The following is a 24,288-nucleotide window of genomic DNA, read 5'->3' on the forward strand; positions in this document are numbered from 1 at the left end:
AGTTAGGTGCATAACACCGATTCCTTGTTATAAAATCGATTGTTATGTTTACGTATGTTTAGACCTTAGCAACGCTGTTGTATCTATAGGTTAGCTTTGGTTACACATTTACTTCAAGGTCTCATACAGTTTTTTACTGAATATTCCACTGTTACTGTTAGAAATTTTCAAAAAGTGCAAGTTACAACGCCATGGAGGAAGAGAAAAGTAAAGAGGAGATAGAAGATTGGAAAATATACGAAATGTTACGAAGCAAAAGTCCAACTCAGGTAGGATAAACAAAACCTCTCTCATTACTGTTAACTAGTGCCTTCGTAACTACCTATTTATTATGATGGTTCGTTTTCACTTATTGATGTACCTACCCAAAGATTTTATCTTATTAGACATATCACTGAAGCGAGGTTGAGGCACAAAGGTGGCTAATTGTCTTAATTTCATTTAGTCGCATAGCAATCAACGAGTTATTTAAATAAATAATACCTAAATATAGTCTACAATTTTGAGTTGTATGTTCAGAAAGTGTTAAAACTATTATAAGTGCCTATAACTTACTATAACTTATTAAATACCTACTCAGTGGAGTACCTGAGTTTGAATCACTTTTTGCATTGATTTTGTATGCACGTACCTAACATATCTATAGTATAAAATATCGTTGGATGTACCTACATACCTAAAGGCTTGTAAAAAAAGCGAAAAGAAAGAAAGTGAAAACACAAGCTTACCTACCTACTATTTTAATGGCTTACTGCAGGGCTAGATCCCTAAAGTACCTACCTATATTGAATACTTATAGGGACCTTATTCAATGTAGGTACTTTTTTATCTAACATAGAAAGAGTTGAAAGTTTTTGTAGAAATAGGTTATATTTTGTTCTGCTAGGCAGCAAAATTGATTTTTATGGTAAGTGCGCGTAGGTAACAGGTAAGTATATCGAATGTCGAGCAATATGGAAGTTGGCACACCCCCCTGCCTCGGAGAACACGTATAGCTATCGGTTATGCGCCTGCCCCCTAGCCAAGTGACACGTAGATTCTCTTTCTACGATCGCTAACGAAAGATGTATGGGACATGGACATGACAGATCTTGATCACGTGACCTGTCGATAGGGGGGCTAATCTTTCACCGGTCGTGTCGGTCTGCCGTTTTATCGGTCTAGAGAGTGCACCTGTGCTTGCACACACTCTTGTGCACTATAAATATCTCCTGCGTACATGGTCTCAATGATATTGGACGCCGCGCCGTGGCCAAAAAAATTAATAATTTGGTCAGGAGGAAGTCAGGAATAATTATTATTAAAGTGTAATTATGGGGGAAAAGGTGAAAGTTTAGCTACATCGATTATGTACAAAGTTGTGTTATGTACAAAGTTGTGGACAAAGTCGCGGGCATCCGCTAGTATTTACTCTGTAATTCATACAGAAAGTGCAAAGCTATTGTTTTTTTTCTATAATAGCCGACAAATGCCTGCAATAGCGGTCTATTATTTAATTAAAATTAAAAATGGTATGCAACGGAAGTGGAAATCTGTTATCGTTCATTTACTTTTTCAACCTTGACAATACGTCGACATCAAATTTCTTAACCGTAGCGGCTGACTAGTATAAAACCGCAGGTCAAATTTTAATTCAGCAACAGTAACTTGTCTGATCAACAATGAGAAGCCTTCTGGTGTTGTGTGGGCTCGCAGCCCTCGTGGCTGTCGTATCCTCCAGGGAGATACGGGAGAAGAGGGACGCTGATCTAGAAGTAGCGGCTTCCCATCACCACGGGCATCACCATGGTCATCACGAGGGCGGTGGTCACGAGGGGCATGAAGGCCATCACCACGACCACGACCATCACGACCACAAGGGACACAAGGGACACCACGAGCACCACCACGGACACCACGGCCACCACGACCATCACGGCCACAAGGGACATCACGGTGAGCACGGCGGCCACAAGAAGCACCATCACCACGACGAAGGCCACCATCACCACCACGGCCACGGAGAGAAGGGTCACCACGGTCACGGACACGACGAGCACGGCCACTGGCACAAGGGCCACGACACGAAGGGCCATCACGGCATCGAGCACCACGACGAATTCAAGAAGGATAAGCATTTCCACGACCACCACGGAGAGAAGGGACACCATTCCCACCACGGCGGTCACCATCATGAGGGCGGTCACAAGAAGGGCGGTCACTTCCACCACGGCCACAAACACCACGGCCACCACGACCATGACCACGGCAAACACCACCACCACGAAGATGGCGGCCACCACCACCACCACAAGGGACACCACGGAGATCACGGCCACCATGAGCATCACCACCACCATCATGACCATGGCAAGAAGGGCGATCACGGTCACCACAAGCATTGGCACCACAAGGGACACTAAGCCAGTACCAAACATAATGTTAATCGTTGAATTTGTTAATTTATGTTTTGTTATGTTTTTGTTACCAGAAATAAAAAGTTTTTATACTTAATAAAGTTATCTTTATTATATACATAAATATACCTAGTATTTGTAGTTTATAACATTTAAATATGCAATTAAAATTGAAAAAAAAAGACATAGGTACATACCTACCACAAAACATCCTCCTTTTTAGAAGTCGGATAGAACTAAAAGCTAAAAGTAAACATGAAGTGGAAAATTTATCACTCCATTTTGTGAAATTAGCTACTTATTGCCTGGCATATTTTCATCAAATTACTTCGTTACTCGGTTCAACTTCCTCAAAGCTCGGTTCGTACCTTGCACACATTTCTCCGATTACAACTTCGAGTTACTTTGCTCATGCTGAGTTATCTCCGAATAAGTCAACACGCCAATATTATTTTTCAGGGTTTATAAATTTTTAGCATTCCTAACTGATTTATTCTCTATATAAAATCCCGACCTACTTATGTATCTACGACTAACCGGGTAAAAAGAAATATCTAGCTGAGTTTGTTTGTACTTGTCTTGTACTTTATAATATTATGTATTATGGCTGAGTCTCAATTATGGCGCTTTTCAAAGGCTTGATGATGATAATAGGGTTAACACTTATGCTCGTAAAATAAAATACCAAATTTTACCTCCTGAAAATGCTAGAAATGTCTGAAGTTTTCCAAATTCGAAAAATTAAAGCATAGGTAGGTATACTATAATATGCTTCTTTAGTTATTTACTCTATATTTAAACATAATAATTGTTAAAATATATATGTAATAAAAACAGGTAATATATGAAGAAGGCGACCTTATTAATTAGTCTTAAGAAAACATTAGGAAGTTCATCTTTTGGCGGTGTAATATCACTTAATTATCTACGGAATGAAAGTTATTTTATTACATGGGAATTTGTTTCTATCCCACTGATACAAAATTTTAGAGCCTTTCCTACAGGCACCGATTGTCACAAGTTTTCCTGACACAATCAATTTACATGCAAGCTATGTAATGATTGGAGGGTTACCATGGCTATTACGTAAATTATGAACTTATACTGTGTAGCGGAGTACCTGTATCCGTACCCAACAAAGAATCGTGACTGTTTGCTGCGGGCTTGGAATAGCTACCCCTATCACGCTATCTTATGAACGAAGGTACTCGGTCTTACTGTAATGCCTAGTCGTCTTTTGCACGCCACTGAAAAGCGTCCCCGTCTCCCAAAACAATTTCGTTCAAAATTTTTATCATGGAAGTGTGTAAGTTACTTACATAAATATTTACTATCGAACAAATCATAATATTTATAATAAAACAAAAAAAAGTAATTTAAACTAAGTGCCTACTTTTAATGGTGCCTAATACCTATATATAAATTGTATTACGAATGAAAGATAAAAAACGTCAACGATCAGTTTCCACTCAAAGGAGACGCTCGCAGAGAGTCGTTCCGCCCATCTCTTCTGCTTCTGCCTTCGGGCTTCGTCAGGCTATGCTTCTGCGCTCTCCCAAAACCCCCGGTTACCACCTGAGAAGCCTACGGTACTTACACAATCAGGAGAAGACTCAGATTGCAATTCCTTTTATAACTCGTAACGAGTATTGTTATTGATTTGCCTTACTGTGTTTTAGATGGAAGCAGACATAGATAATGACGTTGTGACAACTTTGAGAAGTGATTTAGCTGGACTACAGTATAAACGCGATAAATTAATTTCTGAAGTAAGTTTTACCCTCGTACTTTTTTTAAAGGTGTAAAATAGCAAGAGAGCATATTATTTTAAAATTACTTTAGTCATCTTTAATTTATGGAATCTAATATTAACTTAGCATTGCATAACATTGTAGAATAGCGATTTGAAGAACCAAATGTTGTCCAGAGATCAAAGAATCCTAGAGCAGCAAGTCGAGATTGATCATTTGCGTGAACAAAATGCGCGACAAAATGCAATTATATCGTCTCTCAAGAAAAAGATACAAGATCTGGAAGAGTTTCAACGTAACTTACAAGCTTCGCAAGGTAGAAGCGAATTGACAGTACAAACATTGCAAAGGGATAATCGTTATTGTGAAGAGAAAATCAAAGATTTGGAAAAGAAATTAAGATCTTTAGAATTGGAATGTCACAACGAGGAACAACAGAAAGAAAATGCTCGTTGTCAGTTTCACGACCTGGTCAGAAGACTGTCAGTTGCGCTGGATGCAGATTTCTGCGATACAGCACACACGCACTCGCCGGAGAGCCTTATAATCAAAGCTGCTGAACTTGTTCAGGAAATAACAAGACTGAAAAATAAATGTATGAACACAACAGAAAACTTGTCGACGATTGAACAAGATCTCAGGAGTTGCAGAGATTGTTTAGAAAGAACGAATGCTGATAAAGATATTTTACAAAGACAGCTTTCTTCCCAGTTGCTCGATATTGAAAGACTAAAACAAGAAAAAGAATCACTCTCAGTTTCTAATAGGGTCTTGGAAAGAGAGTTGCATGAAGCAAGAGAAAAACTATCACATTGTACGAAAAACCTAAATGTTGTTACTGATAACGTCAATCAAAATGAATCTATGATTATTCAACTGAAAGGTAATAAAGCCAACAAATTCAGTATACCTATTATTCATTTTACTATAATAGTACCTTAATTTAAGTTAATGTTGAAGCAAATGTTCGTTTCAAATCACTTATTTATTTAAATTACAGAAGACTTAAGGCATCGGGATGAAAAATACCAAAGACTGCAGACAGATTTTCGAAACACAATGGAATCAATTGCGATATTACTTAGTCTGCCGACACGTTTTGTAGAAGCACATGAAAGCACTATCAAAGACCGAATACGAGAACTTTTAAGTGATAATAAGGATAAATCAGTGGTAGGTAGAATTTACAAAAAAAAGGAAATATACCTGAATTGGGCATTACTATTTTCTAAAGTAATTAGCCGACACTTTGCGCTTTCACCCGCGTAGTTTACGTGCCCGTGTAAATACAGGAGTAAAATATAGCGTATTACACTCACAAATAATGTGGCTTTCAAGTGGTAATAGAATTTTTTAAATCGATTAAGTACTTACAAATGCAATACAACAAACTACCTCTTTATAACATTATCTAGTATAGAGGTATAGATAAAACCATGTTTACATTTAAACTATTAATACAGAAACGAGTTAGATATTAGATTTCAATAGATACCAGTTTATTTTCAAACAATACAAGAATTTTACAATTAGATTTTCAATCGCATCTCCCAGTAGGGGAAAACAATTTTAGGAAATGTACAGACTATATTGTTTCAATATCACATCTGAGCTGAAATGTTAAGTTATAGTAATTACCACAGAAGATAATAGATATAAGAGCTGCGGTAACTATAATTATTTTATAGCAATTGGAAGCTTTACGCGAAAAGTTAGGAATGGAATCCCAGCAACTCGGGAGGACGGCGCATCTGCATGACCAAGCCACGACTCGTGTCCGCATACTGGAAGATGAAAGGAACATGCTGGAAGGAAAAGTTCATAAACTGGAAGCAGAGCTCAACTCAATAGAAATATCACGAGATAATCTTCGGAAAGACAAGGCTAATGTAAGTGTGAATAATTTTTTTTCCAGAATTGCAAGACCTTTTAATGTTAATTTTTTTTAATTTATATTATCGTTTTCATAATTTATCAGCCTACTTTAACGGCTCATTAGAGGAGCATTAGGAGGCCTCCCTCTATATAGGAAAGGGGTTATAGAGCTTAGACCCACCACGCTGCAACAGTGCGGGCTACGATAATGTTAAAATAACGGCTTCCACTATCACTATCAGTTGTTCATGAATTTGTCCGGATCCGACAGCTCCGAGGTCCATTCCGATTATTATTTATCTTATCAGCCATATGAGATGCTATGAGAGCCGTGATAGCCCAGTGGGTATGATCTCTGTCTTCAATTCGGAAGGCGTAGGTTCGATTACGGGGCATGCACCTCCAACGTTTCAGTTATGTGTATTTAAAGAAATTAAATATCACGTGTCTCAAACGGTGAAGGGAAAACATCGTGCGGAAACCTGCATATATTAGAATTTCCTTAATTATCTAGATATCTACGCATGTAAAGTCTGCCAATCCGCATTAAGCCAGCGTGGTGGATTATTATTAATCTAATCACTCTCATTCTAAGAGGAGACTCTTGCTCAACACTGAACCGAATTTTGCCTGTTAATGATGAATAAACCATACCCATAAAATTATTTCAATATAGTAATAAATATTACTTTAATATTTTTGCAAGTTATTATTTCACCGCGGCTCGCTCGCTAAGACCACAAATAAAACATGGTAGACCTTTCCGTTGTGATCCCAACAGTGGATTCGTACAATTTATGTATTTTTCCAGTTCGTAGCGTTCCTAGAGAGACTGAGCCGTACTCTTAACATGGATGAGTTGACTCAAGACATAGGCATAGAACTCCACACTGACTCCATCATACACCGCGCCGAGCAGCTCGCGAGACTTGAGAGCGATAAAATTGTTGACAAGGTCAGTCTCAGTAGCGCACCGCGTGAAAGGAAAAAGATCATGAGATCAGCTTACATTCCTTTATGCTCAATAATTTTGTTTAAATTTATGAGACAGTTCTATATTGTAAAATGTTAAAGGGTATGCAGACAAGTACCTAATAAGGTTTGAAAACAAAACCGTATAAGGAATCTAGGGTTGTAATATGATCTTCCTTGCTGTGAAATAGGTATGATACGTATAATTTAATTTGAAAGTATTGAAAAATCGGAACACATACTATATTTAATACTGTATGACAAGGTTTCTCAAAGTGGGGTACGCAAACCCCTAGGGGTTCGCGACAAGATTTACGGAGAATGGTGGCTTGATAACTGATACCAAGTCAGAATTAAGGATAAGATTGTCCAAAATTACTCATAACATCGAATCCATTTGCAACAAGAAACAAGCACACCAATCACATTAATATTAACTTATTTTATACTTTTTTGTCATTAGTTAGTCGGTTTTAACTGGGGTTCGTGGAGCCGAAAGTTTGATAAACCCTGCTGTATGACGTTCACTTCCTACCCTGCTGTACATCCTGTCCTATGTACATATTTTTTTTACCGACATTGAACCCAAAAGCCATATGCCGAAAACCTCGATATATAAGCCAAAAACTTTGTGCTATACCAATTTAACTGCAGCTGCTACAATACAGATACCTACAATGCAGCTACAATACAGATACCTACAGCTGACAATCAGCTGTGACCTCTTGCTGGCAATTCGAAAGATTTTGCACAAAACGACGAAGATCTCGACATTGTTAAGGCAATCAAGCGGAACCAACAAAAAGAAAAAGTGTCTGTTACTAGATTGCACAAAGTACCTCGATACCTGATTACCACATTAATTCCTTTCATCTTCCTTCCGATTGCAAATATGCACCTACTATTTAAATAATTATTATTAGTTCATTATGTATAAAAACCTTAAGTTATAATCTTATGTACTACCTACATTACGAATCCGACCTATTCATAGAAGCTAAATATTATGTTTTGAGCAAAACAAAGTCTAAACCTACATTTCTACATCCTATCCAGTAGGAACTTGGTTCGTGATATTTTGACAAATAGGTCAATAAAATCACTATATCGATATATCTACAAATACAAACACCGTTCGCTTTTTGATACAAATAAAATTAGTACTAATGGATCATTATGGCCACCGCACACTGAGGGTGGAACAGCACGATTTTTTCTTTTCTAACTTAATTTAATTTATTACTTATCCAATATAAAATTGTTTGTCGCTGATCAACCTTGGACTGTCGCAGAACTGTTTTATCACACGAGCACGCTGGAAAAAGCACAGAAGATAAGAAGACGTCAGCATACTGCAGTATTATATTTTTTTCGACTGCAATCGCTAGTAGAATGAACGAATTCCGACGAATGTCGCAACATACTGAAGGAATCAGATAAGCTCGACTCGCGAAGATTTATGCTCGGGCAATCCATTTTCTTTTTTTATTAAATCTCTGAAAAACTTCTGCCGTCCACCATTGTGCGTTGGCCATTAAACTACTAGCATCAATCTCCACGGTTAAGGCCAGAATGAACCCTGAGAGGTAGTAGGATCGATTCCCTCCATTGGACTATTGCAGTACAGTCACCGTACGAAATCTTGTGTTTACGTACTGTACTAACACACAGTTCATACGACTAATTTTAGGGAACGGTAATCGTATCAAGAAAAGATAAGGCTAACTATCTCAAGATAAGAAACATTAATAAAGATGTCATAAAGGATCAGATACTCTTTTCTTACTTTTATTTATTTAGATTAAAATTTTAGATAAAAAATAATTCTTCATCCTAAAGATTATAAAATTTAAAATATATTTCCTATCTATTGTTATATTTGTCTTTTAATTATTGTACATACCTTTATTTAAAAGTATTTATTTGATTGGACGTACCTATGTATATATGTATAATTATTTATTATAAATAGTTTGTTTTTATTATACGTGTGTGATGTGTGTTTTGTATAGCTGCTATATTATGGATACTATGGGACCCTCCCGCGGCTGCGAAGGGAACGGTCTTTCCATGATTTGCCTTATCTCAAAGAAGTAAGACCCAGCGTAACTGTACACAAATAGCATGACATTACCTTAGAATATGCGACTCGTGCTTAAATATCGATTAATTCCCCGCAAATAGTTTGTACAAATGACACCTAACGATGTAGATATAGGTCGAAAGCACCGTAAGTGGTTTAACCTACCGAATTCACGCCATTTAAATATAATTAACGAATTAGTTGTTTTTATCAATAGTTATTTCTAATTAAAACTGAAGCCTGTTGTATTTGTTCCAAGAAATTAAAATGCAGCGCACTAATCACACTGATATTAAGGCGAATGTTTGTGTGTGTAAGTCTGTACATTTGTAAGTCCTTATCACCGCAACTACTGAACCGATATCTATGTCTGTTTACACACACACACACATACATAGGCTACTTTTTTCTCGGAAAATACACATTCTTGCGGGATATGTGAAAAATTGGTTTTATGCGATAGTACCTACATAAGTAGTGAGTAAGCATGAAGAAGATTGGTTATAATTGGTTATTGGAGAAAGGTAGATAAAATAGTAAAAAAATCCACGCGAACCAAGTTGGGCTTTGGCTATATTTTATAAATTCGAAATATAAAATGAAAATTTTTAGTAGCTTATTTACCATCATTAAATCAATGACAATCAAAGTTGTTTATTTTATCTTTCAGTTAGTGGAAAAAAGTAGGAATGCACCTTTCAGACTACATCACTAAAATACGTAAAGGTTGTGTCACGTAAAATGAACACTAGCGATAATATCAGTACATGCCAGTAATACAATTATATTAGCTTGAAATAATAGTTATTCAGAAGTTATTTGTTTAAGCTACGTATAATATTCTAATTTAGAAAAAAAAAGTATCATGTGTGTTTAACTTTAAACATGAATGTAGTTAATAGACAAAGAAATATAAACTCTTTAGTAGAAGATTAATTGTTTATTAATTGTCTATTCATAAACAATTAATCTCGATCATTCATTACGCTTTCAGATCGTTAGCGTATTTTTGCGTTGCATTTATTAGCAATAAGTAGGATCGAATAGTAAATAGTAATGCACTGATAGACGTATTTAATCGTAAAATTTAAATAAAACTTTTTTTTTTGTTTAAATACTATGTTAAAGAGGGAAACTATTTCAGACTGCTGTCGTGTATCAACTGCAACGCCGTATACGTATACTGAGAGAGCAGCTGCAGAGGAAAGACTTACATTTAGACTTGCTTCGAAGAAAATTAAGCGTTCAGGTACGAGTACATCACTTCGAATGTTTATTGGGTATATTCTAAATAAATTTTCATAATCAAATAAGACTAAACTTCCACAGTGAAACATGAAGTGTACTTTTTACCTGTCACTTACTATATTGTCAGTAAATAATAATAACAATTATTAGACTGTATTGTTTGATATTGATCTCGAACTCCCGAAGAATTCGAACTGAACGAAGAGCTCGAGACCAATAGGTACTAACTAATTCAATATTAGCTATATAAAGCCGATTAAATCATAAACTTTTAGGATTTAAAGACAGTTCTTTCCCGAGGTTCTTTCAGAAATGGCTTTAATAATTATAAATTGCTTGGTACCGCCTTAAAAGTGATCAGAAGGTAGCACATACGATGTTATTTTTCGCTTTTTAGTTTATTTGTGTGATTTTGAAGTCGGTTCAATCTTTTTGTTAAAAAGATTATATTACATTACATTTATCAATACAAAATACGAGTCGCAGTCGCGAGCGTGCGCTTGTAATATAACATACATAGGTAGTACCTATGTATATGTAGATTTTTAATATGAAAGAATTTATTGTCTATCTTAACATTAATTAATGAATATTGAACTATAATTTAGGATGAAAGTTCCCGAGTGCGGGCCGTTCTTCAAGCGGAGCGCGACGAAGCCGTGGCCCGCAGCAAGAAGCTGGCGCGACAGTGCGACAAGCTGAGCGTGCAGCTGAGCGAAGCGCGCGCGCAAGTACGAGATCTCAACGCGCAACTCGCCGATGCCGCCGAATACAAGGTACTGTCACATTGCACGGCTGCTGGGGCGACTGTGCTACATGTTGCGCGTGCAGCTAAGTAAACCGCGCGCGCAGATGCGAGATCTAAACACGCAACTCGCCGATGCCGCCGAATACAAGGTACTGTCAAATAGCACGGATCCTGGCGAGACTGTGCGACAAGTTTAGCGTGCTGCTGAATAAACCGCGCGCGCAGATGCGACATCTCAACGCGTAACTCGCCAACGCAGCCGAAGACGAACAACATTTGTGTCTCAGAGTGGTCGTAGTTACCTACTATCTATGCTACGATGCGATGCACCTATACCTACCTAAAATGTAACGTTTTAAATAATTTTTTTTCTCTGAAATAGTTCTACAAAAAAAATGTTCCATAATTAAATCGTCTTTATTGAAAACAAAATATGTAAAAAGATACTTAATTTGAGATACAAAAAAAATCAGATACAACAAGAATAACTGCGTAATAGAGACTAGCTTGGATAACCGTCATGCCTACTATAAGTGGATTTACTGGAATAATTGACTAGCAAGGTTAAAGTTATTTACTAGTTAGCTACAAACGTGATCATATCGAAAGATATTGTATACTTATTGAACTTACTCGATTGTTCCTTGAATTAAGTTTAACTAAAGATAATTAAGGAGTGTTTTATTCGAATTAGACAAGATGGTTGATGTACGAATTGAGAACGTAATAAATTAATATGCGTGAACTCGGAATTTTTAAAGAACGAAAGAAAGAAAAGAGACTTTATTTCTATGTTTTGTATATCACAATGCACTAATTGTAGTGTCTAATGGTCTAATCACTTGGACATGTCGAGACCATCCCGTGACCCTCGCCCCGAAAATAATTTAGGGGTAATACCGGGTAAATTTTGGGGCGGGTCACATCGAGTCTAGGACCTGTCGCGTTTTGCATGTTCTGCTACTCTATACTTTCGCCATTGAATTAGCACCCTGCACGTTTTATATCTTCAGCTCACCCAGAGGGCTTAGGCACTTAGTTACGTGGCAACCCTTTGAAAAAAAACCTCAATATATTTTTCTCTCTAGCCAGACCGCTAGAGAAAAAAATATGCTAACTAGAGGTATGATTCCTTATAATACCCTGTGCAAAGTATCAAATAATTACGTTTTGTACTTGGACAAATGAAGACCTTGAGTATTGAAACCTTTTGAAGCCACTATGGTCCAAACTCCGTGTGATAAGAGCATGGGCTTCAGCCTTCCTAAAATGATGTATGTCTGGCTATCGCAGACTCTCAGTCTATATCAATAACTAATAGGTTGGCATAATATCACGTTGTGTAGGAACTTGCTTCCCTACTTACATCCTACCTACACACTGACGCATTTTTAGGGTTCCATCGTCAGCCCATAGTTTCGCCATGTCCGTCCTTCCGCGGCTTAACGAAGAAACTACTCGTAATAGAAAACTATAATTTAGCATAAGTGTGTACATTAAATACATCGACATAGTCGTACAATACGTTTTGAAAAAGAGTGTTTTCTATTTTCCTGTTTATTATATTTATGTAAAGTGGTGATTATTTTTCACTCCTTTATCCCAAAGTAAGAGGTGTATTAGTATAGGTCTTTAAAACATACTGTAGGTGTGTTAAATCCAATTTGCAATTTGAGGATCTGTTTTGAAATATTAAAGTTTAAAGCGTTAAATTTGTTAAAATCGAGGTGCTGCCACCCTCTACCAGCTTAACGGTTGTTTATGGATACATGAAAAAAACATAGAAGTAGTGTAATCTACGCGTGAAATAATTAAAACAAAACCTATAACAGCTAAGTAGGAATTGAAATGTATAAAATTGTAAACGTCGACCTAACCACCAACCAAAAACTACCATTCTTAGTTGGCATTGGTGACATACAACTGCGGAACCCTGCATAACGCGTGGCGCGATACGCACTTGACTGTTTTTTTACACTGAAATACTACAACAGTCATTTTAGTATATGTCTATAATTAATATAACTAAATATAGTGCCTCGGACTGGTATGATAATAGTGAAACACAATTCCTGGTACATGCCGCCGGCGCAATTATAAACATTGTAATAGTGCGCTTCAATGAGGCCTTGGTTCGGATAATCGTATTATAGTTTTGTTGTTGACTAGTTATGCCCGCGGTTTTGCCCACAGCTTGCATTCCTGTAGGAATATAGATAAAGTAGTCCATTTTATATTCCAGACTACATTTATATAAAAAAAATCATGTGCAATATACCTACTTACTTCACGATGTGCTCATGGTTCTGCCCGCGCAGTTCGCTTTCCTTTAAGAATATGGGTAAAATAGTCCATTTTATATTCCAGACTACATTTATATAAAAAAAATCATCCATAAATCGTAAAAAATGTGCAACATAGGTACCTACTTCAATGGTAAATCGAGTTAAATATAGGTACATAAATATTCAATGCGTTTAGCCGTTCAGGAGTACCTAAGTTATTGAAATTATCTGGTTTTCTGTGTTTCGTAAGAACCTTCTAAAGTCTTAGAAATCAAAAAAATACAAATGAACTCAGTGAAGTTGTCAGTTATTTAGCACAAACAAAATATGATCTAAACTAATATTAAAAAGGTTAGATTTGATTTTATTGTTTGTTTGTTACATCAAACTATCAATTTGAAATATTTCTCCATTAAAAGCTACATCTTTATTGAGTAATCCTATTAAAAAACACTTCTCAAAAATATAATATTTCTAACACACACAAACAAACAGCGCCGTGTTATTTTTTAAAAAAGTAGGTAGCTGCACATATTAGCGATATTTAAGTGACTCAAATCAATTATCTAATAATTGAAATAGGAAACGTAATTATTGATAAATTATTTTTCATTATTTCATTTGGCCGAATTTATAGTTGCTTATTATTTAAACGCTACTAAAGTAATAAAATAGGTAAGTAGGTATACTTCCAAATTAAAATGTTAGTATAATTTGTTCTACCTAAATAAAATGTTTGCAACACCTGTCCAATGTTGCTTCAAAAACTTCCGAATTAATAAGTGTTTATTCTCAAAATTTAAAGGAAATCTTTATTTCAACCTATCGTTGTTTCAAAGGTGCCAAATAATAATTCGTTTCAAAAGTAGCATATAAAATAGGTTTATTTATAAATTTAAATTTTTACGTTTATTTGTGTTTGTATGTTTCTTATTCAATTACTCTAAAACTGCTGAACGATTTACATAAAGTAACATAGACATAGTTAATTTATGAACTGAACATTTGGTTAAAACCTTTGAAAATTAAAATCCAAAAGTTTATGACGTGATTTTCATCGATAGATTAATGGATGCTACAACGGTCCACGGTCATGTACTTATATTATACTATTTATACATTATACTTATATTATAAATGTATTAGTCTACAATATGTTTTAAAGTTAACGTATTTTCGCGTTTTAGCTTTAGTTGGCCCCTTAAGCAAAACTTTTATATTTAAGTTATGTATGTATTTTTTTAGTTAGGTAAATATTCTTATTAAACGAAAGAAATAAAGAAAACTAATAATTAAAAAATATATATATTAAATAAATCTAAAAATTATGTATATGGTACCAAAATGGTTTTTTGACGGTCCCCGTGATGCAGTGGTATGATCCCCGGCTGGGGCGGTTGAGGTTTTCTTAATTTGGTCTAGGTTTGACTGGAAGGAGCTAGTTACCGCCCTACCGGTTAAAAAGAACTTCCAAGCGATATAGCGTTCCAGTACGATGTCGTGTAGATACCGAAAAGCGTGTGGATTTTCATCCTTCTCCGAACAAGTTAGCCCGCTTCCATCTTAGACTGCAACATCACTTACCATCAGGTGAGATTGTAGTCAAGGCCTAACTTGTAAAGAATAAAAAAATACTACTTTTTAAGAAAATTGCTTTAAATCAATAAATCCCAACTAAATATGGATATTACTGTCAACTAATTTGGACTGTATGAAAATCAACAGATAACATCACTCGAGCGTGCGCGCAAAATTGAAGAGCTACAAAAGAAACTAGACGAAGCGGAACTGCTTCGTTCGCGCTACAACCGCAAAGTGAACGTTCTGAAGGATCAAGTGAGAGCCACCGGGGAGACCTTCGAGCAAGAAAGGACCAGCACTGAACACCAGATCACGATGCTCAGAGACGACCTCGCAAGAACAAAGGAGGCCCTCGCTGAGTGCCAAAGGAGGGAAGCCCAATTGCTCAGCTTTAGGTGAATCTAATAAATATTTTTATATACGTAGGTACACATAAAAATAATTATTTATAAAAAATCGGATCGGATACGGAAGGAAGTGATTCTTGAGACGACGCGTATTGTAAGGAGTTTCCTCAATCTGGAACCCTGGCCGCAGGTTGCTTGGGCACTCAAATAATAATAATATTTTATTTAAAGGTAAAAACCCAGTGTAAAACAAACATAATAATAATACAATAATACAAAAATAGTAATTAAAATTAACATTACACTAATTTCATTATCTAACTAGTATAGGTATCCGTATTATCTATACATACTCGTATGTTCTGCTACTTTCTATTAGGCTCCTGGTGCACTGAAAGCCAATGCTTGTAGATTGAGCAGTCCAGACACTCAGCCAGCGTGGTGAGAATCAAATGTCCCGCAGCGGGAGGGTTGATTGTTTTTATAATTTTTTAATAGTGTTTTGTATTTTACTTTGTATTGACATTGTTAAAAATTACAAAAAGACTAACAAATATCATAGAACATATAAGACAATACCAAAATTCTTTTTTCCTTCCAAATAAACGAAATAAGAGTGACAACATACTACGTTTCGTATAACGAGGCGTTCGAATTCTAGACCTCTTGAATTTGAGTTCAGCCTATTCACAGTGCAGAAGAATTATTTACATTTCATCTATAAAAATAGAAAAAAGAAGAAATTTATAAAATGATATTTTTCGTAAATACGAGAAAAAACTAGCACTGCACTTTACTTGTTTTGGAATAGACAATTTCGTTTGTGTTTTAAGCTACAAAAGTACCCATTACATTAATATAACTAGCTGACGCCGCGCGGTTACACCCGCGTGGTTCCCGTTCCCGTAGGAATACGGCAATAATATATAGCCTGTAGCCTTCCTCGATAAATGGGTTATCTAACACTGAAAGAATTTTTCAAATCGGACCAGTAGTTCCTGAGATTAGCGCGTTCAATCAAACAAACAAACTCTTCAGCTTTAGGTACATATTAGTATATACATTAGTATAGATATAATGTTACTAAAGTAAAATCTAATTACTTTCCTGGCTTTATCCTGGAGCCATTAGGATTTGACATTATTCTAACTCTATTAGAACACTTTTAATACGAATATGTAAAGTTCATTTTAAAACAAAACATCTATAGGCATAATAAGTACTCGTACGTACATCGTACTTATTTGATCTTCACTAACATTTTATTATAAGGAAAAGATAACACGTAGATAATCCGATATAAAATTTAGGGCTACGTATCGCCTTCGCACGCAATATTACTTCATTAGTTACCAGAAACCAGTGGACTTGGACAGTTGTCCCACCCTTGACCTTGATGATTTAAATGCAGGCCCGACGGCCGATTACAAAGTCGTATTGCATAACTTTAATACTTTCGGAGACAACGGAACTCGATAAAAAGCTATTAGCTTGATTTATCGATTTAAATGTTATTTCGAAATAATAACAATATGTCAACAACTTTATTGTATGTTCATATCAATTTACTAGCGGACGACAGCGACTTCGTCCGCGTAAAATTCAGTTTTAGACGAATCCCGCGGGAACCATGAATCATCGGGGATAAATTAAAGGTCAATGGTAATCCTTGGATCTATAGCACCGATTTTGAAAATTCTTTAAAGCTACGTTGTCTGTAAATGTCATAAGGTATATATTATCCCCATATTCTTAAAGAAACGGGCACTACACGAGTGAAACCGCGGGGCGTATGCTAAAATATTATAAAGAGGTAAAGCTTTTGGTATTGTAGGGACTAGGGAGTAATCTCTGGATCTACTGAACCGATTATGATAATTCTTTTACTATTAAAAAGCCCGCTATTCCTTAGTGTCTTAACCTCATATTCTCACGGAACTACAGGGGTGAAACTGCGAGGCGTCAGCTAGTGATGAATATGTCTGTATCACCCCTACTTTCCCACCCTTAGAATAAAAACTTTTTTTTAACAATTGTGGAACTAATTTTGAAGTCCTACTAATAAAAAAAACAATTATTAAAATCAGACTACACTATACAACAACGGCAGTCGGCAGCTGAATACCCTGGTTCTGGTGTTTTCTGTATTCTGAGCAATATTATAATAGTATTCTGATTCAATTTAAAGCAGAACCCTTTTTTAATAATTGATATTATTCTATATTAAAAAAACGATTCTTCTGAATTTGACTGCTTAAACAAATTCACTGAATGGTATATTTTTTTTCAGGAGCTCGATCGCCAAACTGCTCGGTATATTAGTGCCGTCATCTGTATCGGACTTTGAGATGGTATCGAGGCTACAGAAGCTGATCGATGCGCATCACGACTTTACCGTAGTTTCGCGACGATACGATGATCCTGCATTGCTACGAGCTTCGTCCAGATCTCCACCACCTTCCAGATGCAGAACTCGGACACCTGATCGGTAATACACTTACGATACACATACGATACGTACGAGTACAATACACACCTCGAACGATACATATACGATACGATACACATACGATACGATACACATACAATACGTACGAGTACAATACACACCTCGAACGATACACATACGATACGATACGATACTTACATACACACCTCAATCACCCAGATGTGCATTCCACAACCAGGGATACGGCGGCGTAAGACTCATCTAACCCAGCCTTCAAATTATAACGGTCCCAACATCAATTTGAGGATTGAAGCTCTTAGTAGACTTAATGACCTCTATGGCGCAGTCTGTAAAGCTGTAATTTTCAATAGAGAGGACCTGAGATCGATACCCAGCGCGGGGCGAATAGGATTTTATATTTGTTAAATTGCCTCAAGTCTGTTTTGGGTAGTAGAACGTGGCATGTTACTACTGTACTGTAAGACGCACCGCCAAGCGATTTTGCGTTCTGGTATGATGCCGTGTAGAAACCGTCAGAGGTATCATCATCATTATCAACCCATATTCGGCTCACTGCTGAGCTCAAATCTCCTCTCAGAATGAAAGGGGTTAAGCCAATAGTCCACCACGCTGGCCCAATGCGGATTGGCAGACTTCACACACGCCGAGAATTATGAAAATTTTCTGATATGCAGGTTTCCTCACGATGTTTTCCTTTACCGTTTGAGACACGTGATATTTAAATTCTTAAATTGCACACAACTGAAAAGTTGGAGATGCATACCCCGGACCGGAATCGAGCCCACACTCTCTGGAATTGGAGACAGAGGTCATATCCACTGGGCTATTACGGCTCAGAGGTATGGGTAGAATAAACTTATACCGCTTCCGAGTTCCAAGATAAGTTTGCTTATGTTTCCATCTTAGACATCGTCACTTAACATCAGGTGAAATCCTAGCCAAGGGCTAACTTGTCATTTAATTTAAAAAATAAGATAGATAGATATATTCTTTACTGCACATAACAAAATATATAAAAATACAATATCCAACAAGAAAAAAAATAGGTAGGAATATACACAAAGGCGGTCTTATCGCTAATAGCGATCTCCTCCAGACAACCCGCATTGCAAGATTCAAGCTAAAGAAAACGGATAGTGCAATACTACTAATAAATAAAGGAATAAAGGTGATGCCGCTAAAGTCAGCCATTGACAGACAATTATTCTCACGTCTCTGCAGCGCAAATGGCAGCGAAGACGTTTCATAAGCCGAGCCGTCATGCACGCAGCGACCAATACACGATCAGTTATAGTCGTGGGTGCTGACGAAACGTGGGAATAATTGATCGTAAATGGCGTGCATAAGAGTTCCATTCCCTTCTGATGCTGCTTCGGTCCGATTAATTAACAAACACAATCAGAATAAGGTAAGAGTATACCTATAAACAAGTTAATATTGTCAAAGGAAAACCAGATTACTTTTAAAAACATCGGAAGAACCTTACCGCTGTTCATTGATTTAAAAATATGTTGTTTAATTTAAATTTTATCATTATAAACAATAATAATTAAGATCTTATAAAGAATATCACGCTGGTTTTAGCGTCGCGCCGCAGGCGTTGTGTGTTTTCCGACAATGTGATCTATAGGGACGTAGTGAAAAAACAGGATGTAAGAGTGTGTTGCTCCCAGATATGAGACCCCTGCGCTGCGGCCATGGTACAATGCCTGTGGATACAACTATATGCTGTTCGGTACATTATTGACTTAATACACTTTCATACTATAGTAGGTATAAGTATTGATTTCATTGTAAGAAATTTTCAGTCAAATTCTTAACCTGGAGTTGGCAAGTCTTAGCAACACTGTGTGTTAGTAACACTAAAACCCTAAGCCCAACGCCTTGTAGTGGGTCAGTGTTGTGGGTATAAGTGCCATAGCCCTTTTCCTGTATGGAGGGAGGCCTGACCCTGTAATGAGCCGTTAAAATAGGCTGATAATGTTGATGATGATGATGATACGAACTTTAATTTAAAGTTACTCGTAGACTCCGCATCGAATGAATTCCCGCGGCTAAGCCTGAACTAAAATTGACAGTGGTCTACACAATTGACAATGAGCGCCATTAAGACATTAGCGCCGCGTCTAAGGGACTAACATCTTGTTTCGTGGACAGCGTCTTCGCCGGCGACGATGAGGTCCCCGGTATCTAACGTCACCCGGATGTAGGCTTTGTAACTCACGATCTTGGGGGCGTCCGGACTGATTCACTCAGGTCACGGTTGCACCCTCCCGAATGGCCCTCTAAACCGACGCCCGAGTCTCATAGGAGACGCCCTTAGAGAGCCGTTTCGTCCTCTGTCTTTATTTCAACCGTCATGCACCAGGCGATGCTTCTGCGCAAAATTGTTTCGTGGCGCGGAGTCTAGATAGATGTTGTACTTCCACGCCCTCAGTCTAAATGCTGTTCTTCCAGGTCCCTGCGTTACGATGACTCCGGATACGCAGACCCCGCGTTCGACCTCGAGGACGATCTGTACAAGGGGCGTGCGGCATTGTGACAGTCGCGTCGCCGCGCCCGCTTCTAGCCGCCACCCGGATAGGCTCGGCGACACCTAAACCCACACCAACCTTCAAGGCGGATACATGACTACGCAGGTAAAGTGCTATTCACCGAAAGTCGTCATGCGTTTGTTATGCCTTGGCCACACACACACACCTCGACAACATTCGTTATGTTTAAAAAAAGATTACCAACTACTTCAAAACAGAAAAATAATATTTTCTACTTACTGGTCGCTTTGAAGGAGGTACCAAGCCGGTGATCTATTAGTTCAAGGCGAACCTATCATGAAAATTTTTGTTTCTTAGATATTTTTTTTTTTCATGTTTCTATTTTAGTAATAGACTAAAATCAACACCACACGGAATTGGCACGACTGAGTATTTTTTTTATTTATATGGGACCAAATTCAAAGTATACCCTTTATAATAAAAAAAAATCTTGATATTTTTTATACCGCAGATGTTTAACACACATCACGATAATCCGAATATTCCCGCAACGTAATGTAGGCTTTAGTAGGACGACTCGTGACATTGTAAACAACAATCTAATTTCATGACTTACATGAACTTTTTACCAGACAAGTGATTATTCATCTTCTATGGTTAAGCGGATCCTTACATCCAGTTTTACACTCATACGTGTAATTTTATTAAAAAAATATATTTTCTCAGGGCTTTTGTTTTTTAAAAATAATGTCAGCCCTATCGTACCCTATTTTTTTTAAACAAAGATGTGTTAGTTTGTAATGGCTACTATAATGGGCAAACAAGTATGTAACCAAAGATTTTATACTATTAGATATGTCACTAGCGCATCGAATAAGAGGCGAACTAAAATGCCTAATTGTCTTAATTTTATTTAATCGCATAGTAAACTACGAAAGTTATTTTTACAAATAATACCTAAATATCGTCTATAATGTCGAGTTGTGTGTTCACGAAGTGTAAAAACTATATGTAGTATATGTACTATATACATTAAGTAATATATAATGTAAGTAAACACACAATCGTACATTGCGTTCGGTAGCTAAATTCGGATCACTTTTTGTGGAACTTACAATTTACATTATATATTCAATAAATTTCAATTTAATTTTAATTTTTTATTTTAATTTTATATTTTTAATTTATATAATTCATTATATACCCTTTTTGTGGTGATTTTGAAGACACGAAACATATCTAATAGCAAAAAATCTTCGCGTATCACTGTAACAGGGGACAAATGATTATGTTAGTCGCTCGATCATTACATAAAATCTACAAATACGATATTTGTTTCGGAAAGATATATTTATCTATCTACTATCTTTATTTAATTTATTTTGGTTACAGAGTTTGATGGAGAAAAAAAAAACACAAACTTACTTAGTCAATGTAATACGCAATCATCGAAGTGGCATCGTTGGCAATTCTTCTAACAGTATTATATTTAGTTAATAAAATGTATTAGATTAATACCATTATAGTAATAATATGCGTAGATACTCATAGATTGTAATCATCCAATCTAAATTAGGAACACACTCGTAGATAATTATCAATACTAATCATACATATCACTTATTTTAAGTAAGTACTCTTAGTCTTTTAAATGGTAACTTAATGTAAAATATTATAGTTTTTATTGTATTTTAACAAATAATCAGTGTCGAGTAATGTTTATTTAGATCATTGTAAAATGTTAAAAAATCAAGGTGAATTAGTGATTTGTTGCAAATAAATTTCTATTGCGTGTTTCAATCATACTTGTAAGTGTTTAGATTAACTTGGATATTTTACTAGATCACGAAAATACAGTAAACTAACGCACTTACTTTCTTTTAACGATAACTGTAAGATGTTATTACCGCATTAAACCAACTAATTTTTAATAATAGTAATATGATCCCGACATAATTTTTCGAGCAAGGCGGCCAATCTCATGTTGAGATTAACCGTATACGCAGGAGATATTAAAGTGCAAAAGTGTGTGCGCCAACACAGGTGCACTCTCTATTCACTCACTATCCTAGTCAAATGGGACGGCAGACCGACACAACCGGTGAGATATCAGGCGCAAGACCGACGGCTTTAAGTGCTATCTGAGGCACGGGGGTGTACTATCACCGCCAACTTCCCAACTCCAGGCTGCCATTAAACTTTTTCTTGTAAGAAAAATCTCAATAACGTATTTTTTGTTAGTTTGACCCGGGATTGGAACCCAGGACCTCATTGTCCGTAGCCGAACCAGATTTCCACGGGACCAATGACGCCAATGAGTTAGTTATTTTCAGTTATTAGTTATACTCATTTTATTACCTTTAACAAAATTATCATATTTTAAATTATTTTTAGTGTATTATGTTTTATGTGTTTTGTGTATCTATACTGTTGTTTTACATGTCGTTTACTGATTGCGAGCTTTACATCGAAATGTTAAAAAATAATATTTACATATAAATAAATAAATAAATAAATCATCATTAATAATAATCAGCCTATTTGAATGTTACAGTACAGCCCCTGTAGCTAAGTAGCACGTCGATTCTCTTTCTACGATAGCAAACGCTTCGAAAACTAGAAAAATGTATGTATGTTACACAGCTGAATTCACCACTCGCGACGGCTACCTGAGAATTAAAAAAAAAATTGAAGCATCAATAGCTCAGTGGTGAAGGAGCCGGATTCATCACCGTGGTTCGATCCCCGCGCTAGTCTGTTATAGTACCCACTCCTAGCACGGTCTTTTCCGACTAATTGGAGGGTAACGGGAATATTGGGCATATTTAAAAAAAAATAACTATGGCAAATATACTTTATAAAAAATATTACATAGGTGCGAACGCCCTAGGTACAATTCGTTTCATGTAGGATGGTGCGCGTGGCAGTTCGTTCCACTCTGGAAAGTTTGCCGCGATTCATGATAATAGTATACGTATTATGACTGTCACCGTACCCATGCTATCTGAAAAACATTTTAGCACTCATTTCGACTTTTTGTTCACTTTATTATAATGGCTGTTTTACTGTTAGTTACCTATAAGTTTAAATGAAAATTATGTAATTAAAATAGTGATTGTTATTATTATTATAAAATCTTAATCAAATAAATAAAATTGTGGTGGTGTGTCTGTGATTTCATAACTACTGAGTTTTCTCAAGTAGGCATACGAAAACACAAACAAACTTTCTATTTGTCCAGATCCGGAAATATCTCTATACCGATTTTAATGGGACTTCCTCTGGAAGATAAAGGAGGTTATTGAGCAATATTATTTAAATTACAATAAAGAAAAAAATCTCGTGGTTCAGGGTTTCCATGCGGACGAAATCGCTGGCGTCCGCCAGTTTAAATTGAAAAATATCGACCGAAAAAACGTTAAAAAGGTTAAAAAAACCTGATGAATCCATGTTTAAAGAAACGTTTATTAGGAGTAGAAATAACTTCGCAATAAAAGAAGTACAAATTCGGTAAGAATTTTTTTGAATCCACACTTGACTTAATTTCATCTGCAATCTACAACAAATGAGATGGTCCATTTCAGGTCCATTCTTGTACCCCGTACCATTAAAATTTAAAAAATACAAGGAATTTATTAAAATGTATTAAAGTGAATAAATCTAACTAAATAAAAAGAAATAAATGAAATTAAAACCCAAGTATCTTATCACCATATATCTTCCTTTATTTCCGCCAGGGTACAATGACTGGACCTGGGCTCCATACAATTTTGGACCATCTACTTTACGTAAAATGTACGCAATTCGAATCTATCTATATCTCATAGGAATTAATTTCGGGTATTACTATTATTATCATAATCTAAGTATTTCAGTTACTAATAAAAAATCTATAATATAGTATTTCGAAGACATGTACCTAACCAGAAAAATAATACACCGTAAAAAGTTTGTAGTCACTAAATTGAATAAACAATCGTAAACATTTTGCAGTTTCATTTCGTAAAACAACGACCATAATGTGACATTGATTGAGA

At 36.2% G+C, this 24,288-nt stretch overlaps 2 protein-coding genes across 3 annotated transcripts; both read left to right on the forward strand.

Annotated features, from left to right (window-relative positions):
• Positions 1-24,236, forward strand: LOC112056510 (coiled-coil domain-containing protein 170). Of its 2 annotated transcripts, XM_052883466.1 has the most exons (13): positions 1-269; positions 4,076-4,165; positions 4,292-5,030; positions 5,148-5,320; positions 5,836-6,036; positions 6,834-6,977; positions 9,007-9,087; positions 10,222-10,326; positions 10,934-11,101; positions 15,084-15,334; positions 17,577-17,774; positions 20,214-20,395; positions 21,644-24,236. In XM_052883466.1, the coding sequence occupies exons 1-12, from the start codon at positions 192-194 to the stop codon at positions 20,296-20,298; spliced, it is 2,313 nt and encodes a 770-aa protein (XP_052739426.1). In that variant the 5' UTR covers positions 1-191; the 3' UTR covers positions 20,299-20,395; positions 21,644-24,236. The 2 variants fall into 2 exon arrangements, with proteins under 2 accessions (XP_052739426.1, XP_023952719.2); XM_024096951.2 differs by lacking the exon at positions 9,007-9,087.
• Positions 1,626-2,491, forward strand: LOC112056511 (histidine-rich glycoprotein-like). Its single transcript, XM_024096952.2, has one exon. The coding sequence runs from the start codon at positions 1,662-1,664 to the stop codon at positions 2,400-2,402; it is 741 nt and encodes a 246-aa protein (XP_023952720.1). The 5' UTR covers positions 1,626-1,661; the 3' UTR covers positions 2,403-2,491.
• Positions 24,237-24,288: the final 52 nt, after the last annotated feature.

Source organism: Bicyclus anynana, chromosome 9 (assembly GCF_947172395.1).
Source record: "Bicyclus anynana chromosome 9, ilBicAnyn1.1, whole genome shotgun sequence".
NCBI lineage: Eukaryota > Metazoa > Arthropoda > Insecta > Lepidoptera > Nymphalidae > Bicyclus > Bicyclus anynana.

Bases quoted from the DNA above. Each gene is read 5' to 3' on its own strand.
- LOC112056510 (XM_052883466.1), top strand. From the start codon at position 192: ATGGAGGAAGAGAAAAGTAAAGAGGAGATAGAAGATTGGAAAATATAC. The intron at 5,031-5,147 runs GTAATAAAGCCA...TTTAAATTACAG, and splicing joins TATGATTATTCAACTGAAAG to AAGACTTAAGGCATCGGGAT. The intron at 6,978-9,006 runs GTCAGTCTCAGT...TGTTTTGTATAG, and splicing joins GCGATAAAATTGTTGACAAG to CTGCTATATTATGGATACTA.
- LOC112056511 (XM_024096952.2), top strand. From the start codon at position 1,662: ATGAGAAGCCTTCTGGTGTTGTGTGGGCTCGCAGCCCTCGTGGCTGTC.